The 21,175-nt window shown below is 40.7% G+C and overlaps 1 protein-coding gene across 2 annotated transcripts in view; it reads left to right on the top strand.

The window, feature by feature from the left end:
• sned1 (sushi, nidogen and EGF-like domains 1) overlaps positions 1 to 21,175 on the top strand; it is a 39,137-nt gene that overhangs the window by 12,344 nt on the left and 5,618 nt on the right. Inside the window, exons 8-28 of one of the 2 annotated variants that reach the window (XM_008277552.1) lie at positions 255 to 368; positions 2,097 to 2,144; positions 2,243 to 2,299; positions 3,707 to 3,799; positions 3,932 to 4,057; positions 4,961 to 5,080; positions 5,396 to 5,512; positions 6,628 to 6,771; positions 7,185 to 7,358; positions 8,452 to 8,565; positions 8,655 to 8,768; positions 8,873 to 8,986; positions 10,577 to 10,693; positions 10,809 to 11,096; positions 11,792 to 11,975; positions 12,218 to 12,330; positions 14,662 to 14,940; positions 15,087 to 15,228; positions 15,316 to 15,398; positions 17,106 to 17,204; positions 17,431 to 17,547. In XM_008277552.1, the coding sequence (XP_008275774.1) occupies positions 255 to 368; positions 2,097 to 2,144; positions 2,243 to 2,299; positions 3,707 to 3,799; positions 3,932 to 4,057; positions 4,961 to 5,080; positions 5,396 to 5,512; positions 6,628 to 6,771; positions 7,185 to 7,358; positions 8,452 to 8,565; positions 8,655 to 8,768; positions 8,873 to 8,986; positions 10,577 to 10,693; positions 10,809 to 11,096; positions 11,792 to 11,975; positions 12,218 to 12,330; positions 14,662 to 14,940; positions 15,087 to 15,228; positions 15,316 to 15,398; positions 17,106 to 17,204; positions 17,431 to 17,547 (2,757 nt within the window). Of the gene's footprint in view, positions 1 to 254; positions 369 to 2,096; positions 2,145 to 2,242; positions 2,351 to 3,706; positions 3,800 to 3,931; positions 4,058 to 4,960; positions 5,081 to 5,395; positions 5,513 to 6,627; positions 6,772 to 7,184; positions 7,359 to 8,451; positions 8,566 to 8,654; positions 8,769 to 8,872; positions 8,987 to 10,576; positions 10,694 to 10,808; positions 11,097 to 11,791; positions 11,976 to 12,217; positions 12,331 to 14,661; positions 14,941 to 15,086; positions 15,229 to 15,315; positions 15,399 to 17,105; positions 17,205 to 17,430; positions 17,548 to 21,175 lie in introns of both variants that reach the window. The other variant, XM_008277551.1, reaches the window with a different exon arrangement.

The following is a 21,175-nucleotide window of genomic DNA, read 5'->3' as shown; positions in this document are numbered from 1 at the left end:
AATTATCAGGCCCTGTACAGTTCATGAATCCTTGTTTCTACATGAGACCAGATTACTCTTAATACCAGACACCTGGTAAATGAAACTCTATGCTTTCAGAAGGGAAGTTCAATTCTCCTAATCCAACTTAGTGTCCAAGACAACAACAACTTCTTGCTTTTCCATGTGACGCTTGAAAAATCTTAATGTGAAACTGAACCAACAGAAGATAAACTTGTCATCTTCTGATTAATGGACTTTTGTGTATCCTCCAGATATAGACGAATGTGAGTCGCAGCCCTGTCTGAATGGAGGAGAGTGCATCGATCAGGTGAACAACTTCACCTGCGCGTGTCCGGCTACGTTCACTGGAGCATTCTGTGAGACAGGTGAGTGCATTAACTTGAGTAATGCCCACAGAGCATGTTCAGAAAAGTTGCTTTTGACAGTTTTACACTGCTTACTTCTTTGGCTTCCTGTAATGTAGCACTGTTCCAACTGGAGCAAGCAATAAAGGGGAACCTGTGTTACATCTTATAGAGCAAGTGTTTGCAAGGAGTGTTCGTATCTTCAACCGTTGTTTAAGTCAGCTGGTACTTTATTTGGTGGGTTCAGTGTCTGAAATTTCTTATGTGTGTTTGTCAATCATCCTATCTGCATATTAGTTCAGTGCAGTCTAATAAAGTGTGGGCTCTGTTACTGTCTGCAAAGGTTATTTTAACAATTAGTTCACTGAAATTACTAAATAAATACAATAACAATATAGGCATACATTAGTTGATATCATAGTTTTATTCTTACATTTACAGAAATACTTTACATAAAACCTACTTTTCTGAAGAAACTTTCCTAAATTTGTCAATGTCCGAACAATAAATTTCTTGTTTCGGCACAGCAGTTCCAAGTTACTGTTCTATGATAATTGTAGTCAGCAAACTTATGACCCTTTTTGTTATTCTCAAGTTTGCTGTTTCTGTAATTGCTGCTCTCTGTTCTTTGTGAAGTTGTTAACGTAGCTATGCAGCTTTCATACCTTCAAGAGTGGGAGCAGAGGGAAACAACCAGCCTCGTGGTTCACCAGGCTACGATGTTGTCAGCTCGACTATGTGTTCGTGAAGTGTTACTGACATGTCCTTGAATTCTAGAGGGAGTCAGTGTTTATGCAAAGCTAATCTAATCACCTCCTGGCTGTAGCTATATAATTACTACACAGAAAGTAGAGCAACATCAATCGATTTATCCTGTTTTGGCAGGAGAGCCAGAATTCAAAATTGGAAAACTAAGTTGTCAAAAAATAAAACATATGGCCAAACAATGTTGTTGATTGTGAAACTCAGCCAACCACAGAACATATCATTTCAGAGAGCACTGTAAAATTTCGCAATACCTTGATGGTGTGATGGCACCCTTGCTATTTAAGGTCTAATTCAACAGATTTGGCGAAACCCAGTTTACAAACTTTTCACTGTTTCATAGAATTAAAAATAAATACATTTTGAGGTTATATTTTTATACTTGTTACATCACTTCAACATGATAAAATCTAAATCTTGAAATGGAAAAGTAATTCCATTAAAAGCTATCAAGCTAAAAACCTAGCAAAGTGACCACTTTAAGCGTCCTTTGTGGGATTTCATGTGTTTCATCACGTAATTTAAATATATTTCATTCAACCTGTGAGATGTTTTAATGAAAACTAATTAGGCAGAATGATGTTATCACAAATTTCCCACATATTTCTCATATTTTTTGCGTTCCTCCAGTTAGTGCTATCTTGTAATAAATAGGTTTGGGTTCATTTTGGCATCCCTATACCATGAAAGTGAATGGATTACCAGTGTAAAAAGTTTTCATAGGCACCATTTGGACACCTTTTCTGAATATACATAGTTTTAATGTGATTTTTCAACAGTGTATAACTCAGTTACATTCATATTGGATGTACTGGGGTGGTAGTATGCATATATCTCAGAGTCGTGTATCTCCAAACCTGAGCAAATGAATCCATAAACTCTCTTACCTCTGCTGCATACCACCAGATATAAGAGAAGAAATATGTGTTATTGGTGTTTGGAAGAACAAACCCTTTAAAGCACGTTCTTGTCTTCCACTTTCAGAGCTGGTGGCGCTTCAGGCCAATTCAACTGAGGCAGAAAACCAAACAGGTAAAAGCAAGTACAGCTACAGCTGAAGCTTTGCCAAAAGTTTTTCATATTCGCTTGGTTTTTACATCACAGCCTGTCAACCTGTTTTCCATCTCCAGCCTTGTGTGAAGACGAAGACTGCAAGAAGCACCAGATTTGTGAACACACCAGCTCGGGTATCTACAACTGTACATGTGCTCCAGGCTTCTATGGTGACAAGTGTGAAGGTATTGTACATTTGGCCAGACTGACGCTTACAGCAGGCAGCTGGGCAGGTAGAGAGCAGACTGGGGTATTTGAAGAGGAGCTGTGCTATCCCACAGGAATTTGGAACTCTGCCCTGGAAGAGGCTGCTGTGATGATGGATTATTGTAATTATCAAAACTGACACGGCCTCGCCCAGTTTACTACGGGAACCAGTCGCTTGATCTTGTAAATAATTGTTTTATAGCACATTTTATTAGTTTACCAACAAGAGGAAGTGCTTTGTCTAGACTTAAAAAGGCCTGTTTATGAGTCAAAGCTGGTCTTTGGTATTCAGGTCATTTCTACAGACAGAGCTGTTGAAATATGCATGCTTCCACACCACTACTTGCTTCTTTGGAAGTTGGCCATTGCACCGCACTACTTTCAAACACAGCTGCTGCTTGCATAACCAATTCAAACACAAAATATCCTTACCTAAGGCGTCATACCTTCCTTTATGAATGCATATTAAGTCATTTTGTATTATATTTAATGTCTGTTTGTTTTAGTGGTGAGGCTAATTCAGGCTCCCATAAGAGGTTACTGTCATTCACTGATAGCAGTTGCCGCAAGGTCCCCCCCACCCCAACTAAAAGCACTTTAATAGTATTTGAGCTATTGCAAATGCATGCTACTTCTCACCCGTGAGCTGAAATAACTATCAGTGCTTATATAGGCTCTCTTAAATCTCCCAAATACTTTCCTGCCTGGCTCACTTGGAAGGCACAGCGGAAAAAGGAGCACGATCCTCCAAGGAAGAGAAAGTAGCGGGACTCAGAAGTGCCTAATCAGGCTCTCAGATCAAAGGGCCTGGGCCGCACAGGTGGCCAATGAAAGTGGCTCTTGCAAATTAACAATCCATTAATTGCCCTCAGGGCCAAGCATTTTGGCCACAAAATATGCTCCATATCATCAGAAAAATAATACCCTCCACCGAGCTCCCGGGACTTCAAAGCGGAGCCATTTAGCTGTGATACGGCCATGTCCTTTGATCCACTGTTGCAATTAGGAAGCAGAGGAAAATAAAAACATTCTTACAATTTGTGCAGAGCGGATGTTCGGCGTGCTGGCTGGTAATCTTCTGGTCCTGTGAACTTTGTTGGAAAAGATTAGGGAAAGAGAAATGACAGTGAATCAATACAGAGTTTACAGTATTGTAGATGAAAGCAGCTCAGCATATGGTGCAGATGTTGACCGTTTATACCTTCTGTCTTTGTTTACACGTAGGCCAATGCTGAAAACTTTACCTAATTTAAGCACTTGCTTTCAACTAGCTCGCAAACTTTCCAGCTTTAGTCTTTCATTCTAACACACACACTCTCTCTCTGTGTCTGCAGAGGAATGTCTTTGCCAGAATGGGGGTATCTGTGTGGATATCAATGGAACCTGTGAATGCCCTTCAGGCTACACAGGAATCTACTGTCAGTTTGGTGGGTATGATATGTATAATCCTATCGGGTGTCTCACAAAAAGCTTTGATGACTGGCGTCACTGTAAGATCCCAGATGTCTCAGACCAAAAGACATTTTTCCAAAGTTTGTGAACCTGTCTCTCACACTCAGAAGTAACCCAGACGCCATGCAGTAACAGCAGACCTTGCCCTGATGGAGGTCCTTGTTTGGAGTACGGAGGAACCTACCTATGTACGTGTCAGACTGGAGCGGAGCTGGATCCTCCTTACCCCTATGGTAAGAGCCATGGACATAGATATCGTTTGAACATTGGGGAGTGGGTGTGGTCATCCTCCAACCCAAAATTTTAAATGCCAAACAGCTCATTTCCTGCATTCTGTTGAATATTTATGCACCAATTTCTGCATCAATTTATGGTAGAAATGTGTTCTTGTTAAAGACAGCATTTAGGCACTGCATTATATAATGGAATATAATGAATAAATATTTATTCTCCTGTGAATCAACTTTTCTAATTTAGTATTTTTCCTGTTAAATCAACACACTTACAGGCTGGATTTACTCTTCTGTGCTCTTTTGTGTATTTTGTTTGGGGAAATAACTTCTTTTAATGCACCGGTGGCACCTTTTCACACCATTTTGATTATTTATAAACCTCTGGACTTTAAGATTTCTGCTCAGCTTCAAAACTTCTGCATATTCATAACATATTACACATATCTCTGTTCAATATGCTGATGAAAAAAGACCCGTTGTGTCAGAGTAAATATTAGAGCTTTTCAAAATAAAAGTCCTTTCCTTCTTTCATATTGTTATTGAGTGGAAGAAAAGTGCTCATTCTAAATATTGAGGGGAACATACCCCTTCTCTCCTTCCTCTGTGAAATCTACACCTATGGTAAGAGCACCAATCCAACAACATATCATTTTGCATGTGGCAGCCTGTTGCTCTGTGGCAACAAACACACTTCTAAGCAAATCACGTGTCATTTTCTGCTTCAGACAGAATGGTCACATTTGTAGTTTAAGAAGGTGGAAAAAAATTCACAAATGACTGATGTTGTCACAGAAGTGCATTTGTGAGATTTTGCAATTGATCCGATCATAAAATGACAAATAATCTGTTTTGCCATTTCCCAGTGCAATGGAACACAGTCAAGTCTCGGTGTGTGTTTTTCAGTACAGCCCCGATCGGTCTGTGACTCCTCTCCCTGTCTGAATGGGGGCTACTGCTACGAGCGGGATGGAGGCTACACCTGTGAATGCAAATACGGATACTGGGGGAAGCACTGTGAAAAAGGTAGCATAATTGATAAAACTACAGAGAAATGCCTGCATGTGAATGCATGAAGCACCAATATCAAAGCATCCTTCAGATTCATGCGTTATTACCCAGGCTTAAACCCAACTCCAGCTTTAATGCATGCCATTACTCGTAATGCTGCTTGAAATATGGCATTGCTGAAAGGCTTAGGATAATTTTTACTTATGACTGATTTATGGGCTCTTTTCCTGATGACTCGAATTGCAATGTACCGGAACAGATTTATTTTGTGTGATTAAAAGCTTGAGTGCTCACTGCCTCAAGGATTCCCTTTTCTCTGTCTCTTTCCAGTTAGACTCAATACCTGCGCTTCTGGTCCCTGCCGCAACGGAGGCTCCTGTAAAGAAGAGGCAGGTAGCTACCGGTGTGTGTGTCCTTACAGGTTCACTGGAAAACATTGTGAAGTGGGTGAGTGCCACCTTAATGAAAACATTCTCTATGCAGTGCCCAAACCTTGTTGTTATTAAAGTAATTAAAGTACATGATAACAAATGTAATCACCAGATGAGCCCAGTTCTTCCCATACATGAGTGTATAAGCGTGTGCCCAGTGTATACACTGTTGCACTTATGGTTTCAAATTCCTAAAACCCCTCATAAGGACTAAAAAAAACCCTTCTCGAGACAGGTGCCGCAAATTAGATTTCTCTCTAAACATCATGATACTTGCATTGGATAAGTCTTTTCAGTTTATCTATGTATGCTGTGTCTGTCCCTATGAAATAAGCCATAAATAAACCATAAATAGATTAGATTTCAATGAGTATTCTTGAACTAAATAAGCAGAAAGAGCTTCTGCTACTACCTTTAATTTAGATGAAGTACCTTTCCCTGCAGTACTATTACGTCTGGTGTAGTAATATTACTGCAAGGTAAAAATACTCTGTTGTAAAAATCCTGTGTTTATAAAAGTGTTTTAGTGTAACCAGAAAAATTCACTTCAAGCAACAAAAATGGACAGTCAATCCCTTTTAAGACTGCTAAGCTATCTGGCTTCCAAGATACCCTGAAGATGATTTGTTTTTTTAATGGTATGCACTCAACATGATCATTGTACATGTGAGTTATCATCTGTAGCATGATCACTGATTCCAGACCTTCAGGAACTGTCCTTATGGGTTGTCAGGGACACTTTACAGCTTTATCTTTCTTATTAATACATGAGGACTTCATGTACATGCCAGCATAACTCTAACCTGAGCACATCTTTCAGACACATAATCAACATATTTTTGTTTAAATAACCTAGCACCTGCCTTGAACCACCTTTCATGAATAATCATTTAAAATATTTTTTAAATATTTTATTATTTGGGTAAATTTGATATGTTAACTTTATTTCCCTGTTGGAAAGCACTTCTAATGTCTGTTGTTTAAAATGTGCTATATAAATAACATTGACTTCACCTGACTTTCCTTTAAAACTCTGAACTGTACAGTACCTTCCCCTTTGATCTCAAAACAGCAAACTGTCTTAGTAGCAGACTTAACTATATTATTGTGTATGTTGGTGTTTTCTTCTAGGGAAGCCCGACCCCTGTGCCTCCAGCCCCTGTCTGAATGGTGGGACATGTTTTCACTACATAGGAAAGTATAAATGCGAATGCACAGATGCCTTCAGCGGCCGGCACTGTGAAGTAAGCAGGAGCTCAGTACATACCTCTGCAGGTAAGCAGACCATATGTCATCACACAACAATGTCTTAATCTCACCCTGACGCTAATGTTTGTACAATGATTGGCACGAGCAGGGTATATCCTGAGGGTTTAACTGTGTAGATACTGACTCTCCATCTGAAGATAATCTTAGCAGTGTTGCTGCACTAGAGGCCTCACATTTACAGATATAGAACGGCTGCATAAGCTATATATAGTAGGGCCTGATTCAACCTGATGATTCGTGTCTATACGCTCTAATAGCGTGCTGAAGGTAATATTAGGAGGACAGAAACAGAGAACCAGGATGGAAAACACCTCCGCTGGCATTAGTATGCTCTGGATGAGCTCCTTTAAGCCTCAGTGTATGTGAACTTGTGTTTCGAAGCAGCCATGCTGACGTCAACACGTTCATATTCATTTCAGAGCTGGGCTGTGGGCCGCCCCCGCAAGTCAAGCATGCTGAGGTCCAGTTCTCCTTGACAACACCGGGCTCCATGGCTGTGTATATATGCCACCCAGGCTTCACGTCGGTGCCCAGAGCTACCCAGAGCATCTGTGGTATTCAGGGAGACTGGAGCCAGCCACCGGTTTGTGAGGGTCTGTAACACACATCAACACACAGATCCCCAAAAAAGCCCAAATAAAAAAAGAACCCAGTTACTACAACAGTTTAGAATGGAAAGTCTTTTAGAAATAACAAGGTCCAAGAAGTCATGCTTTGTATTAAATAGTGCAGAATATTTTTTATTTATTTATTTTTTTTACTATATAAAGCCCTGCACCTCTATGTAACAGAAATACAACCACGGCCAAAAGTAGAGAGAAATCCAAAATGTCTTCAGTCACTGTGAAACAATTATAAGTCATAAATCATAAAAAAGGAGGGGGAAAAACTTTGATTTTATTATTTTCCAAAAAATCTGAATCAATATGTACACTTTTCTGATTGCACACAGGTGTTACACATACTGGTCTCCACATGCTGTAGACACTGTTTACATTTTTACAACCTCTGAATACTTGGCGTTCTTCACACTAGTCTGCAGATCAAGACTGTTCATTATGCTGAATGTATCTTCCAACAGGTTGCTGACAGCTTGCTCCTCCTCCTCTGGTTTTTCAACCATGCTACATTTATTTTCTTAATCAAGTCTGTTTTATTTTCCTCTCAGTGTCTTTTGTTGTCTCCACTCTGTTGTGTGTAAACACAGCCTGCAGGTCACCTGAAAATCTTTTGTATTTTTGTCACTTCATTGTTGGTCACTGCTGAGTTAATCATTATTTCCAAGTTGCTCTGAGAAGTGCTGTGTTTTTTGTTGTTGTTGTTGTTGTTGTTGTTGTTGTATGACAACATCTGGTCCGAACAGTTTATTTTGAATGAGAGATGAAGAATAAAGCAATTGGGATGATATATCACAATCTTTTTTTTTTGGTCTGTTTTTCCACAGATGATAATCACAGACTGTTTACAAATGTTACATTTTTTCCCTCTCTTTACAGTTTACAGCTTGATAAATTGCACAAGCTTGGTGATTTTTTTTGTTTTTTGTCTTTTTACATGCTCCAAAGATCACCTGTCTAATCAGTCATCAGAGCCTTAAGATTGCAGCCATTCTTTCCTCCTTTGTAAAATAAAATATTTTAGGTTGGTATTTATTTAGACTATTTTCTTATTTTCCCATCTTCACAGAAATCAACGAGTGTTTATCACAGCCCTGTTTTAATGGCGGTACATGTCGAAACAAGATTGGATCCTACCAGTGTGTGTGCACTGAGGGCTTCAGTGGCAACCGCTGTCAGACAGGTAAGTCTTGATCAAATTAATATTAAATACAGAAATGTAATTCACAGACACATTCAGTATGGATGCTTGTGTGTTTCATCTCCCTTAAGACATAAACGAATGCCTGTCGGAACCCTGCAAGAACAGGGGGACCTGTGAGGACCAGCTAGGCTCCTACTTATGTCACTGTCCACCAGGCTTCAAAGGCCAGAACTGTGAAATAGGTGCAGTGTTATTTTAAACTCTCATATTACTAATTATGCACAGTTTTACATTCATTACTATGCAGAACAACAAATTCTATTAAATTGTCATTTTCTGTGTGCAGAGCAGGACGGCTGCGAGTCCAACCCCTGTCTTAATGGAGGTGTGTGTCGGGGTTACAGACGGAATTATATGTGTGTTTGTAAAGATGGTTTCTTCGGGGACCAGTGCCAGATGTGTAAGTGGCTTTGCCCTGCTTCACAAATCTGTTTGGTTGAAACTGATTCATACTCTTCTAAGAAAACTCTTAAATGTCTCCAAGTTCTATATAAGAGAAGTATCTTATACAGACTGGTAATAAATTAAACGGAAAATTTAAACCCTGGACCTCTGCAATGAGGGGATCAGGTGGCTTTGTTATGCTGTGGGGGGCACTTTAATGACATGGTTTGGGTCCACTTGTTCCCTCAGAGGATGGAGTCACTGCATATCAGTAGAGCTGTTCTGAGTGAGTCTCTTCCAGGATGACAATGCTCCCATCTATAGGGCACTGGGGGTCATTGAATGCCTTGAAAATGAAAACTCGAGGAGTCATATGCTGTGTCTTTTACAGTCACCAGATCTCAACCCAATTCACCACCTTTAGGAGATTTTGTACATGTTAGTCAGTGCTCTCCATCATGAAAGAAAGATATTCATCAGTCCAGTAGAGATCCAGAGACTTGGAGAATCAGTGCCAAGGGACATTGAAGTTGTTCTGGAAGCACAAAGTGGTCCAACACCTTACTAAGACACTTTATTTTGGTTTTCTTTTAATTTCTCATCTGTCTTGATGAAATCCTGGAATGACAACTCTAGAAAGAGATGTAGAAAATCCTTTAAGACATATGCTTTTGTTTGAGAAACAGCTCTGTCAACATTGAGTTTTTTTTTTAAAGAAAGTCAATTTAACTTTGCACACATCAATATATGAACAGTATATATTGCATAAGTGGTTTCTGAGTAACCAATGATCAAAACAGGCACTAAAAAATAACATCAAAAGGTATGTAAGATCTTTGTTGCTCATCGATATATACAAAAATTTAAAAAATAACCCAAAAGCTTAACTCTCTTTTCCCAGCAGACTACAAAAATACACCAAATGTGTAAAATAATCAAGGAAGAAGAAAAAGTAATGTAAAAAGTGCCCATATTTTAAGAACATTATCAGATTTTGCTTTTAAGTGAATCTGATATTTGCTGGGTTTTTCTTGGTGTGTGTTTTTTAAATGTTTATATTTTGCTCTTTGAGTTTTCATGTTTTGCATTTGGTGTGATTACGTTTTTCTGTGCATGTAAAAAGGTCTGCAAATTTACAAAGCCCACAGTCCATGGCAGAGGGAAATATTCATTTACAGTAAAAAACACTCTTTACCCGCCTTAATTGATTTGTTTAAAGTCCAGGCCTCTCTTGAGTTATTTATTTGTGTCACCATGTCACACATTTGCATAACGCCTGTCTGGTAGCTATATTTAAGAGGATGAGAAGAGGTGCTGCAGCAATGTACAGTATGAGACAAATAATATATTGTTCTTTTTTAACATTAAAGCATTTAAACGTATTCTACAAGACCCCAAAAATAAAATGATAAACCTGTGTATCTGCACTATATGGGCTCTTTAATATGTATATAAATTAAGGCTAAATTTCAACACCTCAATTTGTATGTTTAATCAAAATAAGGTGTCAAAAGGATTATATAGAAGCCCACACAAACATCCTAAGTTGTTGGCTGTGCTGATATGAATCATGTTGTTGCGACTGTTTGTGTTTGTCACCCCCCAGTGGAGGACCCATGTGTACTGAAACCTTGTGGGAACCGAGGCCGCTGCTGGAGCGACAGGAGAGGAAACTACAACTGTGTTTGCAAAATAGGACTCACTGGCAAAGACTGTGAGAAAGGTCAGTCAACAATCACACTGCGCTGCACTCTACAAGCTCATCCTGTGGATTGCAAAGGCGACTCTGTAACTGTTTAATGTATGGATTAGACATGTAAGGTTGCCACTGTTCCCAGACCTGCTGCCTCCGCCTGGTCTCCATGTGCTGCGTGTGGAGGAGAGCGAGGTGGAGCTTCGCTGGGATGAACCAGAGCCTTCACACAGCCTGATCAGCATGTTCGCTGTCACATATGCTCCTCTGGGCCACAGCAATCCCAAAACAGACTATCTGGACCGGCAGCAGTCCACCCACGTGATGCAAGGCCTAGTGCCCGGCCTGCTGTACAACATCTCCACCGTCTCCATCAAACTCAAAACCAACAGCAACGACACAAGCCAGCCAGCCACTGCACTGATACGCACCAGTGAGCACACTCTGTAATGTCACACAGAAGTAAATTAGGGCTGCAACTAGCTATTATTTACATTGTGGATTCATCTGCTGAATATTTCCTCAATTGATTACTTGTTCGGTCTATAAGTGTTATTCAATGTTCCCCAACACCCAAGATGACATCCTTAAATGTCTTGTTTTGTTCACAATCCAAAGATATTCAGTTTACTGTCATAGAGGACGAAAGAAATTAGAAAATATATTAAGAAGCTGTAATCAGACCATTTAGATTTTATTTCTAAAAAGTAATCCATGAAACAGATATATTGTCTTGTGCTCTTGAGGATAAGCTGCTTCTTTAAGATTGTTCTGTCCCTTTTAATGATGATTAAGGATGCTTTTTTCAAAAGTATTTCATTGTTTCAGACTGATGTGCAGAAGGTACAAAACGCCTTTTAAGCATCTCACTGAATGCAGCATGTAAATTTTGCCAAACTTTGTCTTTCCACGCTGATTCATGACAGGAAAGGTTTTGCCTTGCAAAACCCGACTTACCAATAAGATTAGAATAGATGTGGGAAACAACAAACGTAATAGTTGACAACTAATCGATTAACTGTTGCAGCTCTATAGTAAAAAATAGGATTCTTGGAACGTTTCTGAGTGTATTCACAAGTTCGAATGCTTGCATGACTTTCCTTGTGTAACTGTGTGTTTCTTTGCAAGGACCTCGGCGGGTGGAGCAGCTGCAGGTGGTGAACGTCTCCTCCTCTCAGGTTTGGCTGAGCTGGTTGGTTCAGGCTGCTCGGCATGCAGCCGTCAGCAGGGTTCACGTGTCTTTACTGCCTTCAGATGGAAGCGAGGCTCGTACTGCCATCCTCAACATGAGCACCACTGAGTACAGCTTCAGGTCAGGTTCTGCACTTTGACTCTGAAGAACACTGATCACCCAGAATTTCCATTCACACACCAGCAGCATCATTTTTGTCCACTGAATGGCGCTGTTAAAGTGTTTTGCTTTAAATGGCTTTGGGTAGTTTATCTTTCAACCAGCAGAGGGCAGAATCACATCACACTTAATGAGCACTTAACAGTTAAGATATTGAGGTATGACTGAAATGCGTTTTTTGTCTGCCTCCTTCTGTTTCTCAGTTCGTTGCTGCCTGGTCAGATGTACACAGTGGACGTGTTGACTCAAAGTGGAATCAGAGCAGATGAGTTTCCTTCTACGAGCCACTCAGCTGGACCACTGCAATTCTGGACAAGTAGGTTCCATCATTCAGCAGTCAGTGCAACAATACATACAGCAATATTTATACCAGTGACGTGCAGTGAGTTTCATGGCTGGTGAGGCACTGACTTCATTAGAATCTGATTTACAAATATATGCACTCTACACAGGAGCATATTTGCCATTTGATTGGCAGCAGTTTATGGGTTATGTTTCATATCTGCATTCTTTACACATACAAACTGTAGCCCACAAAACGCATGTTTCTTTTTTTTTTTTTTCCAAGTTATTGCGGTCTTACCTTTACCTTCAAATAAAGTCCATGCTCTGCTCCTTCTGGACAAAATATCTGTTGCTTTTTTGTAAAAGTCTCCTTATCTTCCTTCGCTGCACTTGACTTGCTAACTGTATACCGTACCTAGTCTAGCTTGCTGTCACTTACTCTGCAGCCACGGAGTCACAAGAAGCATGTCTGGGATCAGAGCGTGCCCTGCCATGAGGCAGGAGAACTGCCTGCCTCACCTAGAACCTCTTCTCAGTCGTTTATGATCACTCAGCACACGGAACACGTTACACACATACAGTTGGGAACAAAAAAACAATGTACATTATCATATACAACAGCTGAACTATGGAAAATCAATTCATATATTAAATGTGTTTGAAACATGTTATTGGCGACATCCAGACAGCAGCACGCTGTCACTGCATGGCATCCAGCATAGGTAGCGAGGGCTACCAAATGAGGCTGAGCTCGCTTGTGCAATCCCTCACTTCGCTGGCTGCCATGCAGTGACAGCCTACGCATGGCAGCCTGCGCAGTTGCACAATACAGGTGAGGCACAGCTCACTGCTGTCTCACCGGCTTCTCTGCCAAGCATTTGAATGGGAAATTGCGAAAATGTAGCTATTTTTAATTTAAAAATCGTCAAAACTGACGAGGCTAAATGAAAAAATAAATACTTTATAGTACAAATCACTTGATAAATATAACCATTTAAATTATTGTCATTATCATATATTTTTTTCTTTCCGTGATGTCAGGTGAGGGCTGCAAGGTGGCGCAGTTGGTAGCACTGTTGCCTCGCAGCAAGAAGGTTGCCGGTTCGCGTCCCGGTGGGGGCACCGGAATCTTTCTACGTGGAGTCTGCATGTTCTCTTTCTACGTGGAGTCTGCATGTTCTCCCCATGCAGCGTGGGTTCCTCCCACACAGTCCAAAAACATGTTGAGGTTAACTGGTGATTCTAAATTGTCCGTAGGTGTGACTGTGAGTGTGCTTGGTTGTCTGTCTCTAAGTGTAGCCCTGCGATAGACTGGCGACCTGTCCAGGGTGTCCCCTGCCTTCACCTTAAGTCAGCTGGGATAGACTCCAGCCCCCCCGCGACCCTCGTGAGGATTAAGCGGTGTATAGATAATGGATGGCTGGATGAATGCCTCCCTTGACCGCACGTCACTGATTTATACCATCTGTATATCAATACTAAGCAACAACATGTATGATATAAAGGATGGTTATCGCCATCAGTAGTGAAATGTAACTGAGCACATTCAGTTATGGCCTGGTCTTAAGTACAATTTTGAGTTACTTTACTTGTGTATTTACATTTTATCTACTTTTTCTCCCTCTGAAATGTAGAGGAGTGGAAGTATATTTTACTCTCTGCTCCACTACATTTATCTTACAGCTTTACTTGCTTTTACAAAAAAGGAAAACCGCATTGTCTTCTTACAAAAACCAGTGTGTAGTCGGGCTCCCGTTCAGATGTCAATGAACTGGTAACAGCTCCAACAAGTAGGGATTTCTCTCTCTGAAGTTCTCACAAAGATTTATGTTCATAAAATGATCCAATATTTTACCAAAAATCACGGATTAGAGGAAAAAGACCTTTGTTTTTTGTTCTTTCCTCCTACATTACTCATGTGATAAGCCCTCAGATTTATGTGCTGTCCCTGTATATACAACTAGACTACAAGTCATTCAAATTCTGCGACATGCTGCTGACACACTGACTCTTCACTGTTATTAATCTAATGACGTCATGTATGATAATATATCAGTCAAAAGGACCTAACCAGGAATTTTGCTTAATACTTTAGCTACATTTTGCTGCTAATGCTTGTGTAATTTTAAGATTTTTCATGCAGGACTTTCACTTGTAATGATTTTTACAGTGCTTCAATTGTACTTTTACTTAAAAAATAAACAAGCATAAAAACCCATAAGGATCTTTATGCGTCTTCAACCACTGACCTTCCTGAACAATCCCTTATAACCTGACCAGACACAGAACTCTGTTTGTGCACAGTTAAAACGGAAAATGCTGTTCATGCAGCCGTCTGACCATCTACATGTGTTACCCTCAGGGCCTCTCCCCCCACAGAACCTCTCCCTGTCACATGTGACCCCTAACTCAGCACTGATCACCTGGAGCCGCCACCCAAGAAACATTCCAGATGGCTTTGTGGTCAACGTGACCCGCGGCTTGAACACCAGGAGTCGCTTCCTGCCCAATGGGAAGTTGGGATCGTACATGCTCCGTGAACTGACGCCAGGACAGCACTACTATGTGGCTCTGACATCGGTCAGGAACACGAGGCAGGAGCAGATCCACAGCATACCTCAGCACTTAGCCTTCACTACCTGTGAGTGTCTGGGGAAATTTTTACATGAAAGCATGCTATTTGTGGGATTTGTGCTCTCAGGAGTAGAATCTCACTGAATCTTGATACGGTGATAAAGAAGTAATTTTTGAAGCACTCTTGTTTTGTGCTAATTTTCTTTGACCCAGTGCCAATGCAAGTAAGACCAGGGAGGAGAGAGAGGCCAACAGTGACAGGACAGGGAGCTCAGGGTGGTCGTACGCTAACCCCAGCTCAGCCTCAAGACCTGGGTGGGACCACCGAAACAGAGAACTCAGAGGAACTGCCCAGGTACTAGTAGGATCTTCTTGATTATTAAAACTGCCACAACAAAATCAACAATATGGTAATTTAGCATTTCTTTTATCTGTGTTGCAGATACACAGAACTTGTTGACAGAAGAGGAAAGATAACAGCAAAGTTGACTAACTTGCCACGGAAAGCCATTCGGCATCGTGCTAGTAAGTATAAGCAAATATGCAATACACATTTAGGAGAGTCGGCATGGCTCCGTTAAATACAACCTTACTGATACCTAATGTTAATGTAGATCAGATGAATTCATCAGGACACTGTTGTGTTTTTCTGACATCTGTTACACCAACAGGCCACATCACACATTGAAACTGTTCAGATTTACTCAGAATGTGAAGAGTTATTTTAATTTTTTTATCTCAGTGCAAATGGAATGATATAGGACATGGTCCTATAACGACATAGAAGGTGGTTTTCCGCTGTAGGAACTGTAGCGGAGTCAAGGGATGGCCTGTGGACCACCACAACCTAAAGTCTAGCAACCCCTCACAACTAAGTAGTGGAACCTGTTTAAGGACTATATGTGTTCTGGAGCTACATCCAGTTGTTACTTTTTTTCTTGCAGAGCATTTTTTTGCAGCACAACCACTCCCACTATCCAGCCACATACAACCAAGCAGTTCTGACCAACAAGAAAATGTTCACACTGATTTTGTAGCTAGTCAAAGATTTCATAATATTGTCGCTAAAAAGCACATAGACAGTAAACAGTAAAACACGCATCTGTTTTTTTTTAGAGAATCTTTTTGTATATGTTTTTATGAGTTAAAGTGTGTATGTTTCAGGTTCAGCTGTAGATTTAGTCAATGCTCTTGTACAGACTCTCAAAGACTACAGGGATGAAACCTACTTTTTAGAGCTCTGAACAGTGCAAGACTGATCCAGAACCTGCAGTCAAAGGGAAGAAACAAAGGGCTGGATGGACTGTGATGTCTTAACTAGGGTGGATGTCTTCAGCAAAACAAGGACATTTCTGACATAAGTGTATTATGTGTACTTCGTTTTATACACTTTAAATTTAATTATCTTGTGAGCCAGATTTTTTAACCAACTGATAAATAAAGTGGTTAAATAAAGAAGCATATTATACTTACTTTGGATCCCATATACCTCTGCATTACAGTCTTGCCTGTATAAGCAAAGTACAAGAATAAATGACTAAAAAATACTATTTAGACTGCAGTGAGTTGCTGGAAAAATATAAAACTACAAGATATTGCTTCACCCCAGTGTTTGCCTTTGTGTGGCTCCACCACTGAGGATGGCTGACCCTGTAAAATCTCTTTCAGGGTCAATTTCGGAGGACAAAAAACCCATTAAAAAAAAAAAACTGTAGTGTGAGGCTCAGCACTGATTGGTTAAACTTAAAGAGGACAAACAGCTCTGTTTTTCTGTAATCTTGATGTTGTTGTTGAGTAGCAGTCTTGTCCTTTCCAACATCGCTATCAACAATGTAAAACTCATTTTATCTGACTAAGTTGTTTATTTACTTTTTCTCGCAGCTTTGTTTAAAGGAAGACAACTAGAGAATGATGACTTTTAGCAAACAGTGTCAGACTGTTTTACTTACCTTATTCCAGTGCTGAAGCTTCAAATCTGTTTGCCAAATATAAAAACAGTTCCATAGATGTTATCTTATGCTCACGAGTATAAGTTTCTTTTCGAAAATTACTTTTCCCCTTTTAATAATGATTATTAATGCTTGTTGGTGTTTCAAGTATTTCATTGTTTCAGACTGATGTGCAAAACCTGCTGATAAACCTTTTAAGCATCTCAAGGAATGAAGCATATACATTTTTACCAGAGTTTTTCTTTTCACGCTGATTCATGACAGGAAATGTTTTGCCTTGCAGAACCCAACCCACCAATTAGATTAGAAAAGATGGAGGAAACAACAAACAAAATCAGCCTTGCACTGGAGATTCAAGAAGAAGGTTTAAAAACAAAGCCTGGTAGGTGTTCTGCTCTTCTTTTCCAAAAGATGGCACATCTGTCCAAGTAACTGATCCCAGCTGATGCGCCACTTACAAGTCAGATTCATGTTCTGTTGTGTTGGGGTAGAGCCAAAGGCTATCAACACATGGTATCAGCTGTGGATAATGTGTAATAGTGTGCCTGAAACCTGAGACCCAGACTGACTCTGTACTGAGGATGTTAATGGCAGCTGTTGTCTTTCAGAGTTGCCTCAGGACTGCCGCAGTGTTCCCTGTCAGAATGGAGGAACATGTGTGGATGGAGGCGACTCCTTCATCTGCGACTGTGCAACAGGTTTCAAGGGCAGAAAGTGTGAACTGTGTAAGTGTATGTTCTTCTTCTCAATACAGAGTGGGTTCAGTGAATGTAGGTTACTTTCTGGCAAATCCACTTGAGAGTTGGTCATCATGTTGTTGTTTAAGGACATTTAAACAAGAAGTTTAAAATCTACATGTGATTATAGTCTTAAATACTCAACGTCTATTTGAGTCCTCCTTGTATTTATGAAATAAAAAAACGATCTTAAATTAAAGCTGCAAGCAGCATTGGACGGGCCTTCACACTTCCACGCGTGTCGGGCATGGCGCACGCCGGGTTGTGGCAGAAATGTGCTGCAGTCAATGTGACAATCACCTAACCGTAGCCCTTTTCTTAAAAAAACAGTAAATGCTGTTAACTGTCACAGTTGTGCAGAATGCTGTTGTTGCACTGTTTGTCCACTAGATGGAGCTCTGACTCCATTCAATCCTCAGTCCTCAGTGTGTCTTCTCAGTAGTGCAGGAGTAAGCTGCAGCCAGAGCAGTTCAGACTGGCTAATAATAGCACATGAACTTGTAAGACTTGTTCTTTCCTATGGCCTGCAGGTGACGCTATGACTGTGAATGGATATTGGCATATGGGTTTCATCAGGACAGGACTGTGATCAAGTATGAGAAGTTTGAGGCAGATTGGAGCATGTACAGGGTCATTAGGCTTCCTTTGTGATGGCGAAGGATCAAAAATCAGAGGGCTGTCACGGCCACACCCTTCAACAAAATACAGAGCTTTTGAGAAATTTTTACCTTCAAATAGTACTCTACATGCTACCTGAAATTCAGCGCTCTGTGGTTTACCCCCTAGGAGGAGTGTTTGAGGGTGGAGAAACAAAAAATCCAAAATGGCAGACTTCCCGTTGGGTTTAGGTGAATGGCACCCCCAGGCTTTTTTGTTCATCTGGATGTGCTTCATATGTCCACTAAATTTCATGGATGTAAGTGAAACCTGCTGGCCGTAGTAGATGTTACAAATGTGTATGAGAGTGTAAAACAAATGCTTTTCTGTTGCCAGCAGGTGGTGCTATGACTGTGAATGGATATTGGCATATGGGTTTCACCAGGGCAGGACTGTTGTCAAGTATGTAAAGTTTGAGGCAGATTGGAGCATGTACAGGGTTGTTAGACATGCTTCCTTTTTGATGGCGAATTGTCATAATTTAGAGGGCCGCCACAGCCACGCCCTCAGACTTTGGCGGAGAGTTTTGATAACTTTTAATCACCAAGCCCTGTTGTATGCGCTGGGCAAATTTGAGGCGTGTAGGAGTTAACCCCTAGGAGGAGTTCACTCTTGAATATGACAAAAAACTGCACAGTTTTATAAATAGCGGAGTTCCTGTTGAGTTTACGGTATGGGTCCAAGAGGCTTTTTTGTGTGTCCTGATGTGTTACATATGCCTACCAAATTTTGTAAACGTCGGTTAAACGTCTTGCGGGGGCTAATGGATAAATTGCTGCAGGGGGTGCTATAGAGCCATTTTGCTAAACAGGCACACATTGTCAATGGTTGAGCGGATAGTGACTTGTATGTCAATTTTGGTGAGTTCATGAGCATTCCAACGCTGTCAAAAAGTCCTTTCCGTGTCATAGCAACTATGCGTTGCCATGGCAACACCGTTGCTTGAAAATGAGAACGCTTCACACTGTAGCATCATCAATGTCGGAAGACTTAGCTGACTAATTTTAAGAATGATATCGCAAAGTTTGAAGCAATGGCACATGGAAGTATAATGCCTTAAACAGCCTTTTGCCAATAGGTGGTGCTATGACTGTGAATGGATTTGGGCATATGGATGTGATCAGGACAACAGTCGGATCAAATATGTAAAGTTTGAGGCAGAATGGAGCATGTACAGGGTGGTGACACAGTACTTCCTCTTTTATGGCGAAGGTTTAAAAATCAGAGGGCCGCCGTGGCCATGCCCTTTGACCTTTGCAGATGATTTTGATAACATTTTGCCTTCAAGGCGTATTCTACGTGCTACCCAAATTTCAGCACTCTGTGACTTACCCCTTAGGAGGAGTTAGCTCAGGTTGGACAAACGAACAATCCAAAATGGCGGACTTCCTGTCGGGTTTAGAGTACGGCTGTCACTGACTTTTTTGTTTGTCCTAACCTCCTCCATATACCTACCAAATTGCGTAGGTCTGAGTCAAACATGCTTCCAATGGGACTGTGGAGCCATTTTGGCATTGACATGTCCAACTCCCTTAAAATATCAAATTTTTTGACAGTCGTGATGTGTGTGCTGATTTTGTTGAGTTTTTGTGAGTCTTTAGACCCTATAATTTGAGTTTCTAAATTGCATCAAATAATAAGAAGAAACCTAACGGTTACAATAGGGTCCTTGCACTGGTGTGCTCGGACCCTAATAATAAGAAAGACTATTTCCTTCAGTTTCAAGAGGGTCCTACACAATGTAGTGCTTGGGCCCTAATTATCCACCTGCAGCAAAGTAAAAATGCCGTCTGGTTGTCCAGCTGGGACTGCTGACAAGACTCCTGACCGCCTGTGAGCGTTTTGCGACGGGAGGAGCTCACGGCAGCACCGCTGCTCGCTGAGGACAGTAACTGCAGACCAATACGTGTTTTCACGTCAGAGTCTCCAAAACACCAGAAAAGTCTCCAATAACACCAGAAAGAGTCACTAGATTTGTCACTAGTCACTTTTGACAAAAAAAGTCGCCAAGAGGATTTGGAAAGTTGCCAGACTTAGCGAGAAAGTCACCAAGTTGGCAACACTGTGCGGGCCAGCGGATGTTGCACATTGGCGAGTGTGACGCATATTTTGAGTGACAAAAAATTAAACATGTTTTATTTTAATGTTATAAGTTCACAAAAATCTTCATATTTAGAATTATATTTTAAAAACTAACGAGCTAAAATAAAATACATTTAAATTAAAATACTCATTATTTATTTTCCAAAGCCACAAGGAGCCGCAACAGAGGTATGAAAGAGCCACATGTGGCTCCGGAGCCGTGGGTTGCTAACCCTGGCTCTTGACACTGTGCTGAGAGATACAGCAAACCTTCTTGCCACAGCTTGCATTGATGTGCCATCCTGGATGAGCTGCACTACCTGAGCTACCTTTGTGGGTTGGAGACACCGCCTCATGCTATCTCTAGGGCTGAGAGCACTGACAAAATGCAAAAATGACCAAAACATTAACCAGAAAGGATAAGAACAGAGACATGGTCTGTGGTAACCACCTGCAGAACCACTCCTTTATAGGGGTTGTCTTGCTAATTGCCTCTCATTTCCACTTCTTGTCTGTTTCATTTGCACAACAGCAGGTGAAGTTGATTGACCATCAGTATTACTTTCTAACTGGACAGGTTGATGTCACAGAAGTGTAATTGACTTGGAGTTACATTGTGTTGTTTAGGTGTTCCCTTTATTTTTTTGAGCAGTTTCATCGCAGGAGCTTCAGGAGAAAAAAGCTGGACTTTTCTTGTAGGTTCTTGAAGACATTTCACAGACAGAATTTACAGTCAATGGAGTGACTGTAAATTCTGTAATTCCCCATTAGTGAGTTAGAACTGAAGAACCCTCTTGAATGAGAGGTAAAACCTCTTATCCTACAAAAGAAGTCCAGTTGATTTCTGCTGAAGCTCCTATCATTGACATGACCTGGA

Source organism: Stegastes partitus, unplaced genomic scaffold (assembly GCF_000690725.1).
Source record: "Stegastes partitus isolate 25-593 unplaced genomic scaffold, Stegastes_partitus-1.0.2 Scaffold100, whole genome shotgun sequence".
Classification (NCBI taxonomy): domain Eukaryota; kingdom Metazoa; phylum Chordata; class Actinopteri; family Pomacentridae; genus Stegastes; species Stegastes partitus.
This window is presented reverse-complemented; position numbering and strand designations above follow the sequence as displayed.